This window comes from Toxorhynchites rutilus, chromosome 2 (assembly GCF_029784135.1).
Source record: "Toxorhynchites rutilus septentrionalis strain SRP chromosome 2, ASM2978413v1, whole genome shotgun sequence".
NCBI lineage: Eukaryota > Metazoa > Arthropoda > Insecta > Diptera > Culicidae > Toxorhynchites > Toxorhynchites rutilus.
Window position 1 is genome coordinate 40062910 of NC_073745.1, and position 16832 is coordinate 40079741.

The window sequence follows — 16832 nt, forward strand, 5'->3', positions numbered from 1 at the left end:
TTTTTTGTCGCATGGACAGATCAAAAATGACAGAGGAATTGCAGAAGTATGGGAAGCAAACTTGGTTGGAGATGCCTGGTGAAGGGTGCACGTCGTGGGTAAGGTACTCATGGTATATAGACATAAAACTTGACTGAGGAGTCAGTTGGAGTAGATTTTCGAAGTTATCAATCACCAATGGATTCATGATCTTGCAACGGATGAGAAATCTGTAGGATAATTCTGTGAACCGAAGAGTAAGCGGGGGTACTCCTGCCAAAACTTCGAGACTCATCGTATGTGTCGAATGCAAACACCCCATGGCTATACGCAAGCAACGATATTGTATTCTCTCCAGCTTGAGAATATGAATCCTGGCAGCTGATCGGAAGCAAAAACTGCCATATTCTAACACTGATAATATCGTTGTTTTGTACAACTGAATGAGGTCTCCTGGATGGGCACCCCACCATGTTCCGGTAATTGTTTGGAGAAAATTGATTCTTTGCTGGCATTTCTGTTTCAAATACGCAATGTGTCTCCCCCAGGTACACTTAGAATCAAAATATACACCCAGGTATTTGAAAAACATAGAGTGTTGGATCGTTTTGCCGGATAAGTGAAGCTGGAATTGGGCGGGTTCGTGCTTCCTAGAAAAAACGACCATTTCAGTTTTCTCCGTAGAGAATTCGATACCCAGCTTGAGGGCCCACGTGAACAGATTGTTCAGGGTATCTTGCAACGACTTTTGCAGAACGACGGGATTAGTACCCGTGATGGAAATAACTCCATCGTCTGCAAGTTGTCTCAGCGTGCAGTCTATTTTTTCTCCATACGCCTCGACGTGTTTAACGGTGCGAAGATCTCCTGCTTCACGTCGTCCTCCTCGTGGACTAAAATTGCCTATCATGGTGTAGTTGGCGTTTCGGGTGTTCACCCAACCTTCTATCTCAACGTTTCCTAACAGGTAACAACAACCTGGTACTGCTTCAGATCTGTTACGTTTATAGCCAAAGAAGTTGGCTTTGTTGGACAACTTTATTTCTGTTGGATGTTTACAAAACAAAAGATACACGACTAATCTAATGTGTTTTTTTTCCAGGGGTGTGCATTTTTTTCTGGCATCGTATATAAGGTTGACCATATTTGATTGTTTGATCGCAAAACGAATCAGTGTCTTTTGCGCCGTTTCGTTTTGCGCTGCTGTTGCATTTGTAGAGTCTGTGTCAACGGTGTCCGCAAATAGCAGGACTGCATTTAGGAATGAATCGAGTTTCTCTGGTGAACCGTCATAGATGTTAACCAATGCTGTCCCCAGCTGCCAATCTCGACTGTTGGCATGGTTCTTTTCATTTTCACGCAAAACTTTTTAGCCAATACCGCTAATCTAAAACTACACGTTAAGTTATTATTGGAAGTCACTTTGCTTTTTGATTGTTGCATACTCGTTTTTGTATTTGATTTTCTTCTTGCAGGCGCTCCAGACAAAGTTGTTGTGACTATATTTTTTAGGTCAATAGATTTAAACCTACCTTTTACTTGGTTCTCTGCTAGCTTTTGTTTTATTATCGACTCAATTCCAAAATGCCAATTCAATTTCTAGCGTGATTACACATTTTGTTGAATTTATTATTGTCAATATAATCAATATTTTTACTCAAAAACGTTTCAATTGTTTTGAATAATTTTTCATTTAGATCTCGCTTTTTATGGAGCGTTTCCTCCGTAATATTATTCCTAATTGATTTTGTTAGGTTCGTGTGTGGTTTCGGTTTTTATTTGCATATGCTGATATCATTTTTTTCTTTTTTTCTGAAAATGTTATGAGATATTGTGCCATACAAATGGCGTCCTTCGCCTTGCCCTGTAGTTTGTGGATGACTGATTGTTCGTAAATCGCATAAACATTGGCAGGGACAAGTGGTTTAAAATTTTTTAATAAATTTTTCGCTGACGTTATCCAATTATTAAGTTGTTTGGGGTTGCCATCAAACGATGGAATGCACTTTACAGGATCCGGGATCCTTGACAGAGATTCCATAATGTGTTGTGTATTCACGGGTCCCAATTTTATAAATTCATCTTCCGAAACGCTTGTTTCTGGGTTGTTAGGTTGGCTAATTGGTTTGATTTGCTGTTCACAATGAGTTTTCGTAGTAGTTAAACTTTGCAATTGTTGAGAAATCTGTTGCAACTGAGCTGATATTTGTTCCATTTTTTCACTTCTTCTAAAAAGAGATTGGCTAGAGATGGTAATTCTTTCCGCAGAGGGACGTGGCTGTATTCTTGTGACTCGTCAGTGCAATCACTAGACTCTGTGTCACTTACGTTATTGCGTTGAAAATAGCTTTCCTCGCTTTTTTCAGTGCAGAGGTTGCCCTACGAATGATTTTAAATGGAATTTCGAATTCGCGTTCTCTAGGATCTCGTAAATTCGGGGGTGAAACTGCGGTCTCTCTTGGATCGTCGCAAATTTCGTTGAAGAATAAAACTTCACTTGGAACTGTTTCTACCTCCAGCAAATACAATTAAAACTGTGTGTCGTTCGCGTTGCGCTTGGATCGGTCAGTGTTTTTTATTCTCACGTTTCACTTCACTGGTCTACTACACCAGAAACAGAAAACAAAAATATCACTCACCTTGCTTGTCGTGTCTGGTGATCCGTTCGCGGTCCAGTTGCTAGTGGCGGCTCCACAACTCCAGGGCACTTCGTAAGTACTTCTGAATGTTTACGCGGGAACATTTTCCTATGATTTGTAAATCACTGGTAGCACTGTTTGTCTATCAACTTTTACGCGAACACCGCATGGCTGCGCCAATCACATTTGTTAGGCCGTGACCACCTTTTAAAAAAAAACTTTATTTAAATTATAGAACTGGTACACTTGTTTATCGCACGGTGTTTGGATAACAACTGACTAATTGATATCAATTGAAGGTCTTTTATGCCCTACTAATTGCTGACTTAAGTGATTTCCGAATTTGTAGGGTGTCGTCTGCTGATTGGTGCATTGCTTGTCGCCTGATGTGGCGAGGAATGCTGACCATGCAGTTTGGGTGATGATTAGGCATCCAGGTGTGCCGTAACTATATACTAAACTTTTGGAGTACAGAAATCAAGACCTTCGATGGCCTTTCGGGGTTTTTAAAAAAACTACTCGACTACGTTCCTCGACGTTTACTACTATAATGCTCTTTATTCAAATTGTTGAAGCCTTTTTATAACTTCCCTAATCTTGTTTACTAAACTAAGCATACAACGGTCTCGCTGCGCATTCCATCGATAGTTGGGTAGCTGGCGGAATATGACACCTTGTTGACGGAATATCTGATTGTGCGTTATTCGTTGATAGTTGAACGGCTGGCTGGCTGGCTGGCCGCGTTGCTGACGGGATGTTTATTCGTGGGAGGTTTGATGCTGCTGATGAAGCGAGATACACGCTTGGGGCGGTTGGCGTTTGTTTCCAAGTTGGGTTTGCAGTTTCGTCGTTAACTACTCCATCCCCAAGAGAAGCACGTCCCGTGCGTCTTATAAAAAATGTTGCTATCGCGTTGCGTCTTCTGTAGATTGTAACAAGGATGATTATCATGGTTAAGGCAAACATTGCTCCAATCGATGAAAAATTGTGTATTTTCAGCGAATCCAAATGCTTTCTGTTTTCAATGTGCATTTCATGTAAGTATGAAGTGTTGTAGTATTTTTCTAATGAGGTTTCTTCTATTTGATTTATTTCGAGAGGTGAAATAATCGGGTGGTTGAAGTGCAATTCTAGATTTTCGAATAGCCTGTCCTGAATAATTACAGAGCAATTTTGAAATATGATAAGGTAGTTGCCTTTGAGTTCTTTTCGGTTTATACCACAAGTACTGCTCATCACAACGTTTTCTAGCGTAGCTTTGACTACTAATGTTCCATAAGTCAGAAGTTTATATTCTGTTGTGGGTGGTGTTTCTTTGAAGGGGCATTTCCCACTTCGTCCTCGAACTAAAGGTGCAACACACAAGTCGTTGGTAATATTCAACAATTGGTTTCGTTTATAAATATGGATTTTGGCTATTTGTTCAAACTCTGCTAAGACTGCCATTGTTTCGTTGGAATGCACTAGAACTGTTTGGTGATCAATATTGACGGTTTTATTTAAGATTGGGAGTTCTTCGATAATCATTCTTTCGTAAATTATGGGTGATACCCTTGGGATGTCGATGCTAATGATGAGATGGCGTCCATGGTAAAGCACAGTTATCGAGAGGTAGTTGTATGCATCTTCTAAACTGTCTAATTTAACATTTGCTTGTTTTAATTGTTCGGCTACAATTTTAAGTTCATTGATTGTTAATAACTGTCTGGTTACAATATTTAATTTGGCAAGTGCTATCGTATTTTCTATTGTTCTTAGTGTTTGTAACACCATGTCTAACTGAAAAAGTATGGAAATTTTGGTGTTTTCTGTAATTACATATCCTTTTTGTGTATTCAATTTTAATATGACATTTTCATGCTGTTTTATTACATTTGTCAATGTTTGTATACGATTTTTGAATTCTTGGTTCATTACAATCTGTTTATTATTTTGTTCCATTAGTTTGTTTTCAGATCTTTTAATAGCATCTATGTTTGAATTAATGTGTCGTAAATCTTCAGCGTCTAAATTGCCTGTAACAAATTTTAAAACACTGCCTAATGTTTCGATTGATCTTTTGTTTCTTTGAATGTTTGGGAGAAGGGCTTTGTATGTATTATTAATTTCCTTAAACTTGATATAAATAAGCCTAGAAAAATCACCTGTTGAACTATTAACCTTCAGTATTAAATTTTCCAGTATTTCAATTGTGACTCCTAATTCTTGCAAATCTACTGTGTGAAGTAATCTATTGTATCCTTCTTGAATTCTGCCCTCTCCCGCGCTTAAAGTTAGCGCTCCAGGATTATTTGTGATATCGTGTAATTGGATAAATTTATTGTGGGAAAAGGGAAGGAACAGTAGGATAATGATTAATGAAACGTCCATCCTGAAAATAGAAAAAGATATTAGTTCATATTCTTTTAATATTCTCTTTATGAATTTCCCGTCCAGACCTATCGAGAATTACTCTTCCTTTGTCCTCAATAGCTTTGGTCAGGTGATATTTTTCTTTAGTTTTTCCTTTAATTCCTTGAATCAGTTTATAAACTGTTTTATTTTCTTCTATGGGAGGTTGTATTTCTCTACCTTTATTATGGTAGGTTAGATTTTTATTTTGCGTTCTTTCATTCGCCAAAATAACCTCATCATAGAATTTGTTCTTTTCTTCTAGCATTAAATCAATGTCGAGAGGCCGTTCGTGTCCATCTTTCAAACCGTAAAATATTTCTTTAGGTTTCAATCTTGTAGCTGAATGTATTGTATTGTTGTAAAGAGTACAAGCTATTAGGAAAATTTCTTTATTGTTTAGATTTGTGTATTGAGGTTTAATGCATCGAAAGATTTCAGCTATGGTTGAGTGAAACCTTTCGACCAGTCCGTTGCTTTCACTATGATTCGCGGGCACGAAATGCATCTGGACATTCAAATTACTAGCTAATCCTCTAATTTCTGCGGAACGTAAAGCCGGTTCATTATTACTTACTATCAATCCAGGTGTACCATATGTGGAGAACAATTTGAGCAAGGCTTTCCTTATATCTGTAATTGTTCTTGATTTTATAGGAATTAATGTTCCAAACCTGGAAAATTTGTCAATTGCTGATAAGAATATAAAGGGTTGACTCAAAAAAATGTCAATATGCACTATTTCAAAGGGTTTTTTAGTGTGTGGTGTAGAACCAAGATGAATTTTATATGGATGTCTATCATATTTATTGACATTGCATACTTCACAAACTTTAATGAATTGTTGAATTTTGAATTTCATTTTTGGAAAGAAATAACGTTTCGAAATTTGTGTTTTATTTTCCCAAACACCTCTGTGAGCTGATTCGTGTGTTTGTTCAATCACTAGATTTTGTTCTTCCGGCGTTTTTAAATCGATTAAAAATTTTTGGGTAATAACTATTTTGAATGATTTGCATCTGCTGAAATAATTTTTATATACTATCTGTATACTGTTTATCAAATTTTCTGGACAAAGTATGCAATTAACGCGCCTTAGATCCATGTAATCTTTGAATATCCTAATTAGTATTGGGACTCCAAAACCAACCTTAGTTATTGTTCTTCGGAATACTTTTGGAAAAATTTGTTCATATTTGTCAGGTTCATCTGGACCAATTTTAAGAACAATCTGGTTACTAAATGTGTTCAGTGGTAGTTCTGTACATTTGATAAATTCAGAGTCGTCCGTATCAGCTGAGTGCATGCTTATGTCATCAGAGGAATCATTTTCGTTTACATTCAATTCGTTTCGTATTCGAGAAAGACTGTCAGCAACAGTGTTCTGTTTTCCTGGTCGATACTTAATTTCGTAATCAAATTCACTTAAAGAGAGACGCCAATGAACTAATCTGTTGTTGGTGTCCTTTAAATTCAAACCATAAGTAAGGGGTTTATGATCGGTGTACAAAATGAATTTGCGTCCATAAAGATATGGCCGGAAATATTTACACGCCCATACCACTGCTAGAAGCTCCTTTTCAATTGTGGAGTACTTTTCTTCAGACTTATTCAATGTTCTGGAAGCAAAGGCTACTGGTTTATCGCTTCCAATAGGACCTTGCGATAAAACGGCTCCAATGGCGAAATTAGAAGCGTCTGTTGTCAATATGAATGGTTTTGAAAAATCAGGATATTGTAAAATATCACTTCCAGAGAGAATTGTTTTACATTTCTCAAAAGTAGTAACAAATTCTTTTGAGTGTGTAATCGATTCTCCTTTTCTTAAAGCATTTGTGAGGGGTTTTGCTATTTTAGCGAAATCTCGAATAAATTTTCTGTAGTAACCTAGTATACCTAGGAAACCTCGAAGTTCCTTTTCATTTTTTGGGATAGGCCATTTCCGAATGATATCAATTTTATCCGGATTTGGTTTAACTCCATCGGACGTTACAATATGGCCCAAGAAAGCAACTTCCTTATGAAGGAACTCACTCTTGTCCAATTGTATTTTCAAATTATGTCTCTGAAGAGTTGCAAATATTTTCGCCAAATTGTCAAGATGCTCTGTGAGGCTAGTTGAAAAAACGATGATGTCATCCATGTATACGAGGCAGATGACACCAATATGTTCCCTTAGCACGTTGTCCATTACGCGCTGGAACGTGGAAGGTGCATTTTTCAACCCGAACGGCATTCTCAAAAACTCATAGTGCCCGTTTTCGACACTAAATGCAGTTTTAGGAATATCCTTTTTCTCTACTTCGACTTGATGAAAGCCGGAAGCAAGATCTAAAGTTGAGAAATACATACAACGTCCCAACTTGTCGAGAACATCTGTGATATTGGGTATCGGATAACGGTCATCAACCGTTTTTTCATTCAATTTTCTGTAATCTATTACTAGGCGCCACTTTTTGTGTCCGGAAGCATCCATTTTTTTCGGGACTATCCACACAGGTGACGTCCACGGACTACTGGAATGTTGGATGATGCCCTGCTCAAGCATTTTGCAAATCTGTCGCTGTACCTCTTCCCTATGACAAAATGGGTAACGGTATGATTTAGAATGTATAGGCAAATCATCCTTTGTTTTTATTTCATGCTTAATGGCACTAGTAAAAGTAAGATTCTCGCCTTCAATGAAAAATACATCCTCATTTTTATGAATTAATTTTAAAAGTTTGTTTCGCTCCTCATCATTTAAGTGCGAAACTCTAAGTTGCTCAAAAAGGGATTTTTTCATGACTTCGCCTGATGGACATGCACTTCTGTGCCCTGTTTCAAAATTGTTGATCTCTGGTGTCAACAATGTTTTGTCTAGATTAATCGAGCATGGCTCGTTTGAATAATTTGTAATCACAACACGAGCGTTTTTGTCTGATATACTGTATAATCCGGAATGAATTACTGCTTATGGTTGAATGAAATAATCACTTTCGAGAAAAAAGTCTCCGTTTTCGGTATCTATTGTGAGATTAATTATTTTAGTTTCATTTGAATTTAGATGGACCTTCTTGATATCTGGATATTTTCGAAACATTTTAATTTTTCCATCGGGAAATTGTAGTTCGTTAGTTTCGGTCAGAATATTTGCTTTTACATTTTCCAAGTGTGGACACCCAGTAGTTTCTTTCGGTTATATGAAAAGACTTTCACGTACGCGTTCATACTGAGTCCGCCCAACTGGGTCAGACTCCCTTTTATTCAATTCGTTTATTTCTTACAACTAGCTACAACCTAAATTCTATTATTATGCGTGGTCAGGCGAATTGTAGTAAAACACATAACACATGTGTCCGAAAAGATGTCAACCGGAATCGAAAGCATAAATAGGAAACGTTTGCGCATTTGCGCAAGCATGTGTTTGTCATTAAATTCACGCTAGCGAAGCTAGCGAAGAAGTGCAAAAGTAAACAAAGGAAGTTAATGGTCAGCGCGTCATATTATGCAATAAATAACCATCGGAACCTTGGCCTGAATTTACGACATGGTTCGCATGTTTATTTTGGTTGCACAGCGTGACGCACTTGCTAGAATTTTGTTGCCATAAGGGCATGTGTATCGGGTTGTAGGTGGTCCAGTGATCCTGTTACACTTTCCCTCTTTTTGAGAATGATGTAATCTAATGGAATCATTCGTGTTCAGTAAATTTCGCCTAGAATTCGTCTGACCTTACAATTATTCTGGTTTTTGTATGTATAAACATGTTTGTTTAATATTTGGAATATGTACATTTTTTTTTTTGTATTCGAGTTAATTAACTAACTAATTACTAACTTGGTAAACTGTTGTAGTATACAATACAACATAGGTATTTGAATAGGTAATATTATAAACTCGTGATCGTCTGGGAATTTAATTTAGTTATGCATTCCCTTCCCCCTAATGGAGATGGGTTGCTCATTAGTTGCATTTTATTATGCGATTTTTATGTATAGTCTGTTTGTTTTTAGTTTTAATGTCTACAATTGTGACATTGGGATGCTCAATTGATATTATTTGGAATGGTCCAAGGTATATTTTATCTAGTTTTCTTCTGTTCTCATTCGTTAACAGGACTGAATCTCCTATTTTTATTTGTATTGGTTTGGCAAGTTCACTTTGTTTATCAGTACGCTTCTTTTTTATTTTATCAATTAACTCTTTAGTAGTCTTTGCTGTAACTTTTAGTTTGAACTGTAGCTCTTTGTGGTAGTCTTCGAGATTGTATATTGGTTCTATATGTGTAGGATTTTGGATATTGAAGGGTAGTATGGCGTTTCTGCCAAAAACGAGTTCGAAAGGTGTGTAGGAAAAGTCTGTGTGAGGAGTCGTGTTGTAACAGAATGTGTAGTAAGGCAGCCAGTCATCCCAATCACTTTGTGTAGGGTTGACAAATTGTCTTACGTATTCATTCAGACAACGGTGATTCCTTTCTAGTCCTCCTATGGATTGGGGGTGATAGGGTGTCGAAAAATTTTGTTTTATCTGTAATAGTCTAGATATGTTCTCGAATAATTCATTCTTGTATTCGGTTCCTTGATCTGTTTGGATAACAGAAGGAGTGCCGTAAACAAGGATGCAGTTTTCGACGAAAGCTCTTGCTATTGTAGATGCTTGTTTGTCGGAGGTTGGTTTTATTATTACATATTTGGAAAGGTTACATTGGATAGTTAGGGCGTATCTGTTTCCGGAATTTGATTTATTGAAGGGGCCAATCGTGTCCATGGATATATGGTCGAAGGGTTTTTGAGGGGTTTTGGTTTGTATATAATTTTCGTTAGATGTCGTTAAGTATTTGTTCTGTTTGCACTGTATGCAATTTCTGACGTAATCATAAATTTCTTGTTTCATTTTTGTCCACGAATAGAGTCTACTGAGTTTTTTGTATAGTCGGCTGGCACCAACGTGTCCGCCTATTGGTGTGTTGTGAAAATTTTTTAGGATACTTAGTTTTTCTTCACTGCTTTCTATCACACGCTTGGGTGTGTAGAGCACTATTTGCAAGTCTTTTAGTGAGTCGTTACAAGTCTTCTTGAAGAGTTGAACGCTGCATAATTGGAATATTGCGCTCGATAACGCTAGAGCTATCACGCTTATTCTCAGTTTCTTGGTCATATTTTCAATTTTTTGTAATAAGTTTCCTAGGGATTTTTCGTCATTGCTTGCAATTTCAGTGTATGTCGACATTTTTTCTCTATATCCTGTTTTGTTTGTTATTGCGCATTTTATTATTTCAGTTTCATTTTCACAAGTGATTTCATTACTTTCAAATGCGCGTCCGCATTGAAGTTTGGGTAGACTCTCCCATTCTCTAGGTTCGACTGCCTCGTACACTTTAAGTTGATCAGACTCGGTGTTGTCGAGTGCAGTGAAATTCGCTTTTTCGGGGTTATTTTCAATTCTTTGTGTTTTCCTAGTCATGGCTCTAGTTTGCATGGCCATCACTGTTTTCAGTGTTTCAGAGTCAATTTTTATTCTTGATAGGGCATCAGCCGTTACATTTAGTTTTCCTTGTAAGTATTCTACGTCGAAATTAAATTCCTCTAGATCCAGCCTCATTCTAGTGAGTTTTGATGAGGGGTCTTTCATAGAAAATAGGTAAACTAAAGGTCTATGATCTGTCTTCACAGTGAATTTTCTACCATAAAGATAGGGTTTAAAATACGTTATTGCCCAGTGAATTGCAGTCAATTCCTGTTCAATCGTTGATTTATTTGCCTCACCTTTCGTGAAGGCTTTGCTCGCATAGGCTATTGGAAGTTCTATTCCGTCTTGTTCTTGGGTTAATACTGCGCCACATGCCACTTGCGAGGCGTCAGTTATTAGTTTGAATTCTCGTGTAAAATCAGGAAATTGAAGTAACGTTGGTGAAATGAGTTCATTCTTTAATTTATTAAATGCTATTTGACATTCGGGGGTCCAGTCAAATTTTACGTTTTTTCTTAGCAGTTTGTTCAATGGGTGTGCTATTTCTGCGAAATTCGGTATAAACCTTCGATAATAATTACAGAAGGCTACAAAACGCCTGACTTCATCGGGAGTCGAAGGTGTGGGGTAATTTAATATTGCTGAAAATTTTGTTTGGTCGGGCTGTATGCCGACAGCTGAAATATTGTGTCCTAGGTATGTCACGTCGGGTCTAAAAAATAAGCACTTTTGGGGATTTAATTTTAGGTTATACTTTTGTAGTTGTTGAAATACATTTTCTAAATTGTTGAGGTGATGAGTTACAGAACATCCAACAACGATTATGTCGTCAATATAAAGAAATGCACATTGGGGAGGTAGTCCGCTGAGAGCTATGGACATCATTCTGCTTGAGAAGGCCGAGAAAACTCCCCCCACTTTGGCTCTCAGGGTATCAATCTCAGTTTCTAAGATGCCATTTGTGAATCTATAGTTTCCAGGCAAGTCTCCCCCTCCCCTCATAGCAGTTTGAATCCGAGAAGAGACTATTTTCTCCTCTAGAGGCGAGGTAAGTATCTTCTGGTACTCTTGAATTGTTTCCGAGGTGTATAATCCCCCGGATGCAAGGTCCTCCAGTGTGTCAAAGGTGTAAGTTAGGGGATCAGGATTAATAATTGCTGGAGGAGGGACTTTAGTCAAACCAAGTGATGTCTGTGTTACCCACACACCATTCAAATTAAACAGCGATCCGAGATCCCCGGAGCACTGCACGATTGTTCCAACATTGGTTAGGATCCTTGATCGTCCCATCATGAAATATGTAAGATTTTTAAAGGAGACCACCAATTCATCATAACACACTCCTTCCTTGAGTTTCAGGGGGACAACATCAACTGGCTGACATTTAGAGACATGAACAGCCTCTCCCCTCGTAACAGCTGTATATCCCGCTTCATGAAAGTATTGGAATGCAAAATCGCGTGGAGATAAAATTGCCAAAGTCATCATGTTCTCCGTGATCCTGTTCTGGATTTTACACCGTTCATTCTCAAACAGTCTGAATAATTTCTCTACTTGAACTTTCGTATGTTGCATGGAGTACACAATTTTTGAGTTAATATAGTTGAGCATATTGACATCCCGAGATGCAACGGCGTCTAGTTCTGGGAAGTTTATCACATTTGATGGCATTAATGTAACTGTTGTTCGTTAAAATTAAGATGTTAGTATTGGGCCATAGTGGCCCAATACGGCTTTCGGACTAAGTACTAACTCCTTCACGGTCGGTTTTAGACTGAACTGTATTTCCTTAAATTTTACATTGCTTAGGTCACTTGGGTGTTTCTTGTTTCTCCATGTCAGCACAAAATGTGCGTTTGATTATACAGCGTTCGCATTATTTTGATTATACAGCATTCACACTATCGAGTCGGATCCTCCGCTGCGCCCCTTCCAGTTCGCGCAGTCGTTTCGTGTTTCTCCTCCAATGGTAGTAAATGATGGCGATCACCATCGCCACGATGAATGCCCCGTCTATGGAATATGATGCGACGTCGTGCATCGATATGGTATTCTCGATCTTATCGCTGCCGAACATTATACTTGTTTTTAATTGTCGCGTTTTCTTGGAACTCGTAATGTTCCCTACATTGTGGCGCATTTTATTGCATCGAGGAGGGTCTTAATCGCTGACCCAAGCACTCGAGCGTGTGAAACCACTTCGTTTGGAATTTCGGGTCTCGCTATTATCAGCGGAAATTTGCATTGTCAATTTTTTCATAGGGTCGTCACCCAATCTGATTTCGTGTACTTCCATTTTCTCCCCCCTTTGGGACGAGGGCGTAGTCTACCGTCCCAAATCATTTGGGGTGCTTGGGGAGGGGGATCGTCTTCTAGTTCGATTGCTTCGGCTTGAGATTGCTGTTCGTTATCAGCTGTGTTGTCATACTCTTCTATAATGGGTTGAATGGTGTGCTCCTCGACTGGTAGAGGAGCAAGTGTTCGCACGTTGCGTTTGTAAATTCCGGTAGCGGTTCGCACTACTGCCACTCGGACTACTCCATCATCTCCAGGGTGTATTTGTGTGACAATTCCCATAGGCCACCTTGCTACGGGAAGGTGATCGTCTCCGATCAATACGATTTGGCCTACCTTAACGTTGGCTTGTTGCTTGGTCCATTTTGCATAATCACGTAACTGGTGGAGATACTCGTCTCTCCATCTTCTCCAAAATTGTTCGAGCTGCGATTGTACTCGTTTCCATCTGGTTGTGAGATTGCTTCCATCCTCACTCTGCGTAGGGATGGGCACGGCTAGCATTGGGCGTGCTATCAAAAAATGACCGGGTGTGATCGCGGTCGGTGAATCTGGCGTCGTGTAAACAGGTGTGAGTGGTCGCGAATTCATTATTGCGGCCACTTGGTAGAACAGTGTCTGCAATTCCATGATGTTTAGCTGTGCTCCTCTGGCCGCTGCACTAAAGAGCCGCTTGGCTACCTTTATGTTCGCTTCCCAAAGTCCTCCAAAGCTGGGGCTTCGGGGTGGAATGAATGAAAATCTTATTCTGTGAGTTGCCGCAATATCAACTAATTTGTTTTGAAAAACTTCATTGTTATATATTCTTCGTAAACGATTGAGTTCTCTGCTGGCCCCGACAAAGTTCCGCCCATTGTCGGAGTAAATAACCTCGGGTATTCCCCTCACTGATGTGAAACGGAGAAGTGCTGATATGAACGCTGCCGTCGACTGATCTTCGACGACTTCTAGGTGAACTGCTTTGGTCGCAAAACATATGAAGATGCAAGCATATGCTGTGGTCTTGCATTTCGATTTTTGATTGAGATATACTTCGAATGGCCCACATAAGTCCACTCCCGTGTGAGTGAACGCTACTGATTCATTTACCCTGGGCGAGGGCAGTTGTCCCATTCGTTGCTGTAAACGTCTGGGCCGCGCTTTGGCACATAAGATGCATCGTTGAATGACTCCTTGTACGGTCCTTCGGAGATCCCTCATCCAAAATCTTTGTCGAAATTCGTTTATTACCAGATCTGTTCCGGCGTGAAATCTATCCTCATGTATTTTTTGAATTATTACCCTCGAAAATGGGTGCGATTTGGGAATCAATATTGGATTCTTTTGTGAGATGGGCATTTCTGCATTGTGGAGTCTCCCTGTGACATGTATGACTCCATTTCTGACGATTGCGTTGAGATGCTGGAAAGGTCCTTTCGTAGGCACCTTCCCAGTTTTTCGTAATTCCGCTACTTCATTTGGATAAATAGTGGCTTGCATAATTCGGACTACGAGTGTTAGTCCTTCATTCAATTCAGTGGTGGTGAGTGGGCCCGATCTCTTTTCGTTTCTGATGCCTGTGTCTTTATTGACCTTCTTCATATTGTTTATGGCTCTACACAGCCATGCAAAGTGTCTTACTGTTTTGTCATGAGTGTGATGGTGCGGGTATTTTGCGATTAAGTCTTCGCATGCCTTTCCTGTTGCTGCTACCAATCGTGTTATTGGTTCTTTAATCTCTTCCTGTTCTGCAGCAGCAGTGTATTCGTAGCCGCTCTGCAGATAATATTGTCTTCTTCGTATACATTCCGGTCCGTGTAACCAAAATTCTAGTTTTGCTTCGCGTAATTTTCTGACTGGAATTCCTCTCGAAACCATATCAGCCGGATTTTCTTTCGTAGATATATATTTCCAATGCTCTGGATTCGTGGTGGAGTGTATCTTCTGCACTCTATTTCTAATGAAGGTTCCCCAACGTGTATTTGAAGATTTGATCCAACTTAGCGCTACTTGTGAATCACTGTAGTAATATTCCGACGAGATTCGACCGGCCAGAATGCTCTTTATTTTAGCAGTTAGTTCTGCTAGAAGTGCCGCCGCCAAGAGTTCCAGACGGGGCAGAGTGACCTTCTTCAAAGGCGCCACTCTCGATTTCGAACATAAGAGATTCGTACTCTCTTCTCCTTTTAAGTTGATTGCATGTAAGTAAATGACGCATCCATAAGCCTTTTCGGAGGCGTCACTGAATCCGTGTAAATCTAGTGCGATCGTATGACTCGGAGTCGACATCCGAGGTATTTCTATCTTGCTGAGCTCCACTAATGAAGCTTCGAACTTCTTCCATGAGCTTAGTGCTTGATCTGGAACATCATCGTCCCAGCTGACGTTATAAGTCCACAATTCTTGCATCAATATTTTAGCTGTAATGATTACAGGTTGTATCAATCCGATTGGGTCATACAGTCTCAAAATCTTCGAGACCATCTGTCGCTTTGTGAGCGCTTCGTATGTTTCACCTATGTTTTTCGTACTGATGAACTGGAACACGTCTGTTTTGGGGTTCCAGGCTATCCCCAATGTCTTTATAACCTCTTGGTCACCAACTTGGATCAATGGTTCCAAGTCTTTCTCTGGAATTCCTTCCAGTACGCTTGCGTTGTTTGATGCCCACTTTCGAAGTGGAAATCCATGAAGTGACAATGCATGCTCTATTTCTCGTTTCGTCTCCGTCAGTTCATCTGCGTTGGACGCTCCAATCATTAGATTGTCAACATAGAACGATCGTTGAATGGTGTCGGCAATTCTCGGATTTACCGACCGATAATCTTCAGCTGCTTCGTGTAGTGCCCTACAGGCCAAGAATGATGAAGACGCTTCACCATATGTGACAGTCGTCAGTCTATACGCTTTCAATTGATCATTGGGGCTGTCGCGCCACAAAATACATTGTAACCAAGTGTCTGTGTATGCGATGTGAATTTGTCTGTACATCTTTGCAATATCTGCTACTAGCACGTCGTTGTGCGTCTTGAAATCAATTAGCAGATCAAATAAGTCCTTTTGAATGGTTGGTCCCACGATTTGTATATCGTTCAGGGATACTCCGGTTGACGTCTTTGCACTTGCGTCGAACACCACCCTAACCTTGGTGGATGTTGAATCTGGTTTCACCACACACGAGTGAGGGATGAAATACTTTACTTTGTGAAAGTCTTCTGTGGTGACTGGTACCATATGTCCCAGTGTTTCATATTCATTCATGAATGCCCTGTACTCTTTGTACAGGTCTGCATTCCGCTTGAGCCTTTGCTCAAGCGATGTGAATCTTCTATATGCTTGTTGATAAGAGTCGCCTAACGATGACGGCTCCCCCCGTAGGGGCATTCGTGTAATGTATCTCCCGTCGGGAGCGATCTCTAACGTTGTGCGGAAGTGACTTTCCGCCTCGCATTCGTCATGTTGCTTTGGTTCCCAGTCTTGAAAGCACGCTTCTTCAAGACGCCAAAACTTCTCTATGAGTTTGGCCATTTCGTCCTGTGGGAATTCGAATTCATTTCTGCTACACCTTGTAGCAGACAATACAGTGGTTGATGGGCTGCTGTGACGTAGCGTCCCACATGCAATCCAGCCCAAGCTGGACTCTTGATACGTAAGACCGTTGGCTACGCTAAGCCGGCCTGGCATTAGAATTTTGAAAAATATTCTCGCTCCGAGGAGAATGTCGATTTCATTCGATCTGTAAAACTGGGGATCGGCAAGGTGCAATTGTTCTGGTATCCGTATACCCTTTTCATCAATAGCTGTGCTTGGTTGATCGTCCAATATCTTTGGCACTATGATCAATTCTAAACTTTCATTGTAGTTGCTTGCGTGAGAGGCTATCACAGTTTTGATACCCCTTTTAACATGTGCTTGTCCGCTAACTCCTTTAATGGTTACGTTTACCGAGTGTTGCGGAATTCCTAGGCTTCGAGCAGCCTTTTCTGTGATTGTTTCTACTTGACTCCCTGAATCAAGTAGACATCGAAGAGGGTGCCATTTCTGCTCACCCTTAACATGAATTATGGCTGTGCCCAGAAAGACGTATTCTTCCTGAGC

At 39.8% G+C, this 16832-nt stretch overlaps 1 protein-coding gene across 1 annotated transcript; it reads right to left on the reverse strand.

The window, feature by feature from the left end:
- Nucleotides 1–12716: 12716 nt before the first annotated feature.
- On the reverse strand, nt 12717–16262 carry LOC129765684 (uncharacterized). The gene has a single exon (XM_055766096.1). It carries the CDS (start codon nt 16260–16262, stop codon nt 12717–12719), a length of 3546 nt encoding a protein of 1181 aa, XP_055622071.1.
- Between the last annotated feature and the right edge of the window lie 570 nt (nt 16263–16832).

Excerpts from the sequence above, each read along its gene's own strand:
- LOC129765684 (XM_055766096.1), bottom strand. The coding sequence starts at position 16,262 with ATGGCCAAACTCATAGAGAAGTTTTGGCGTCTTGAAGAAGCGTGCTTT.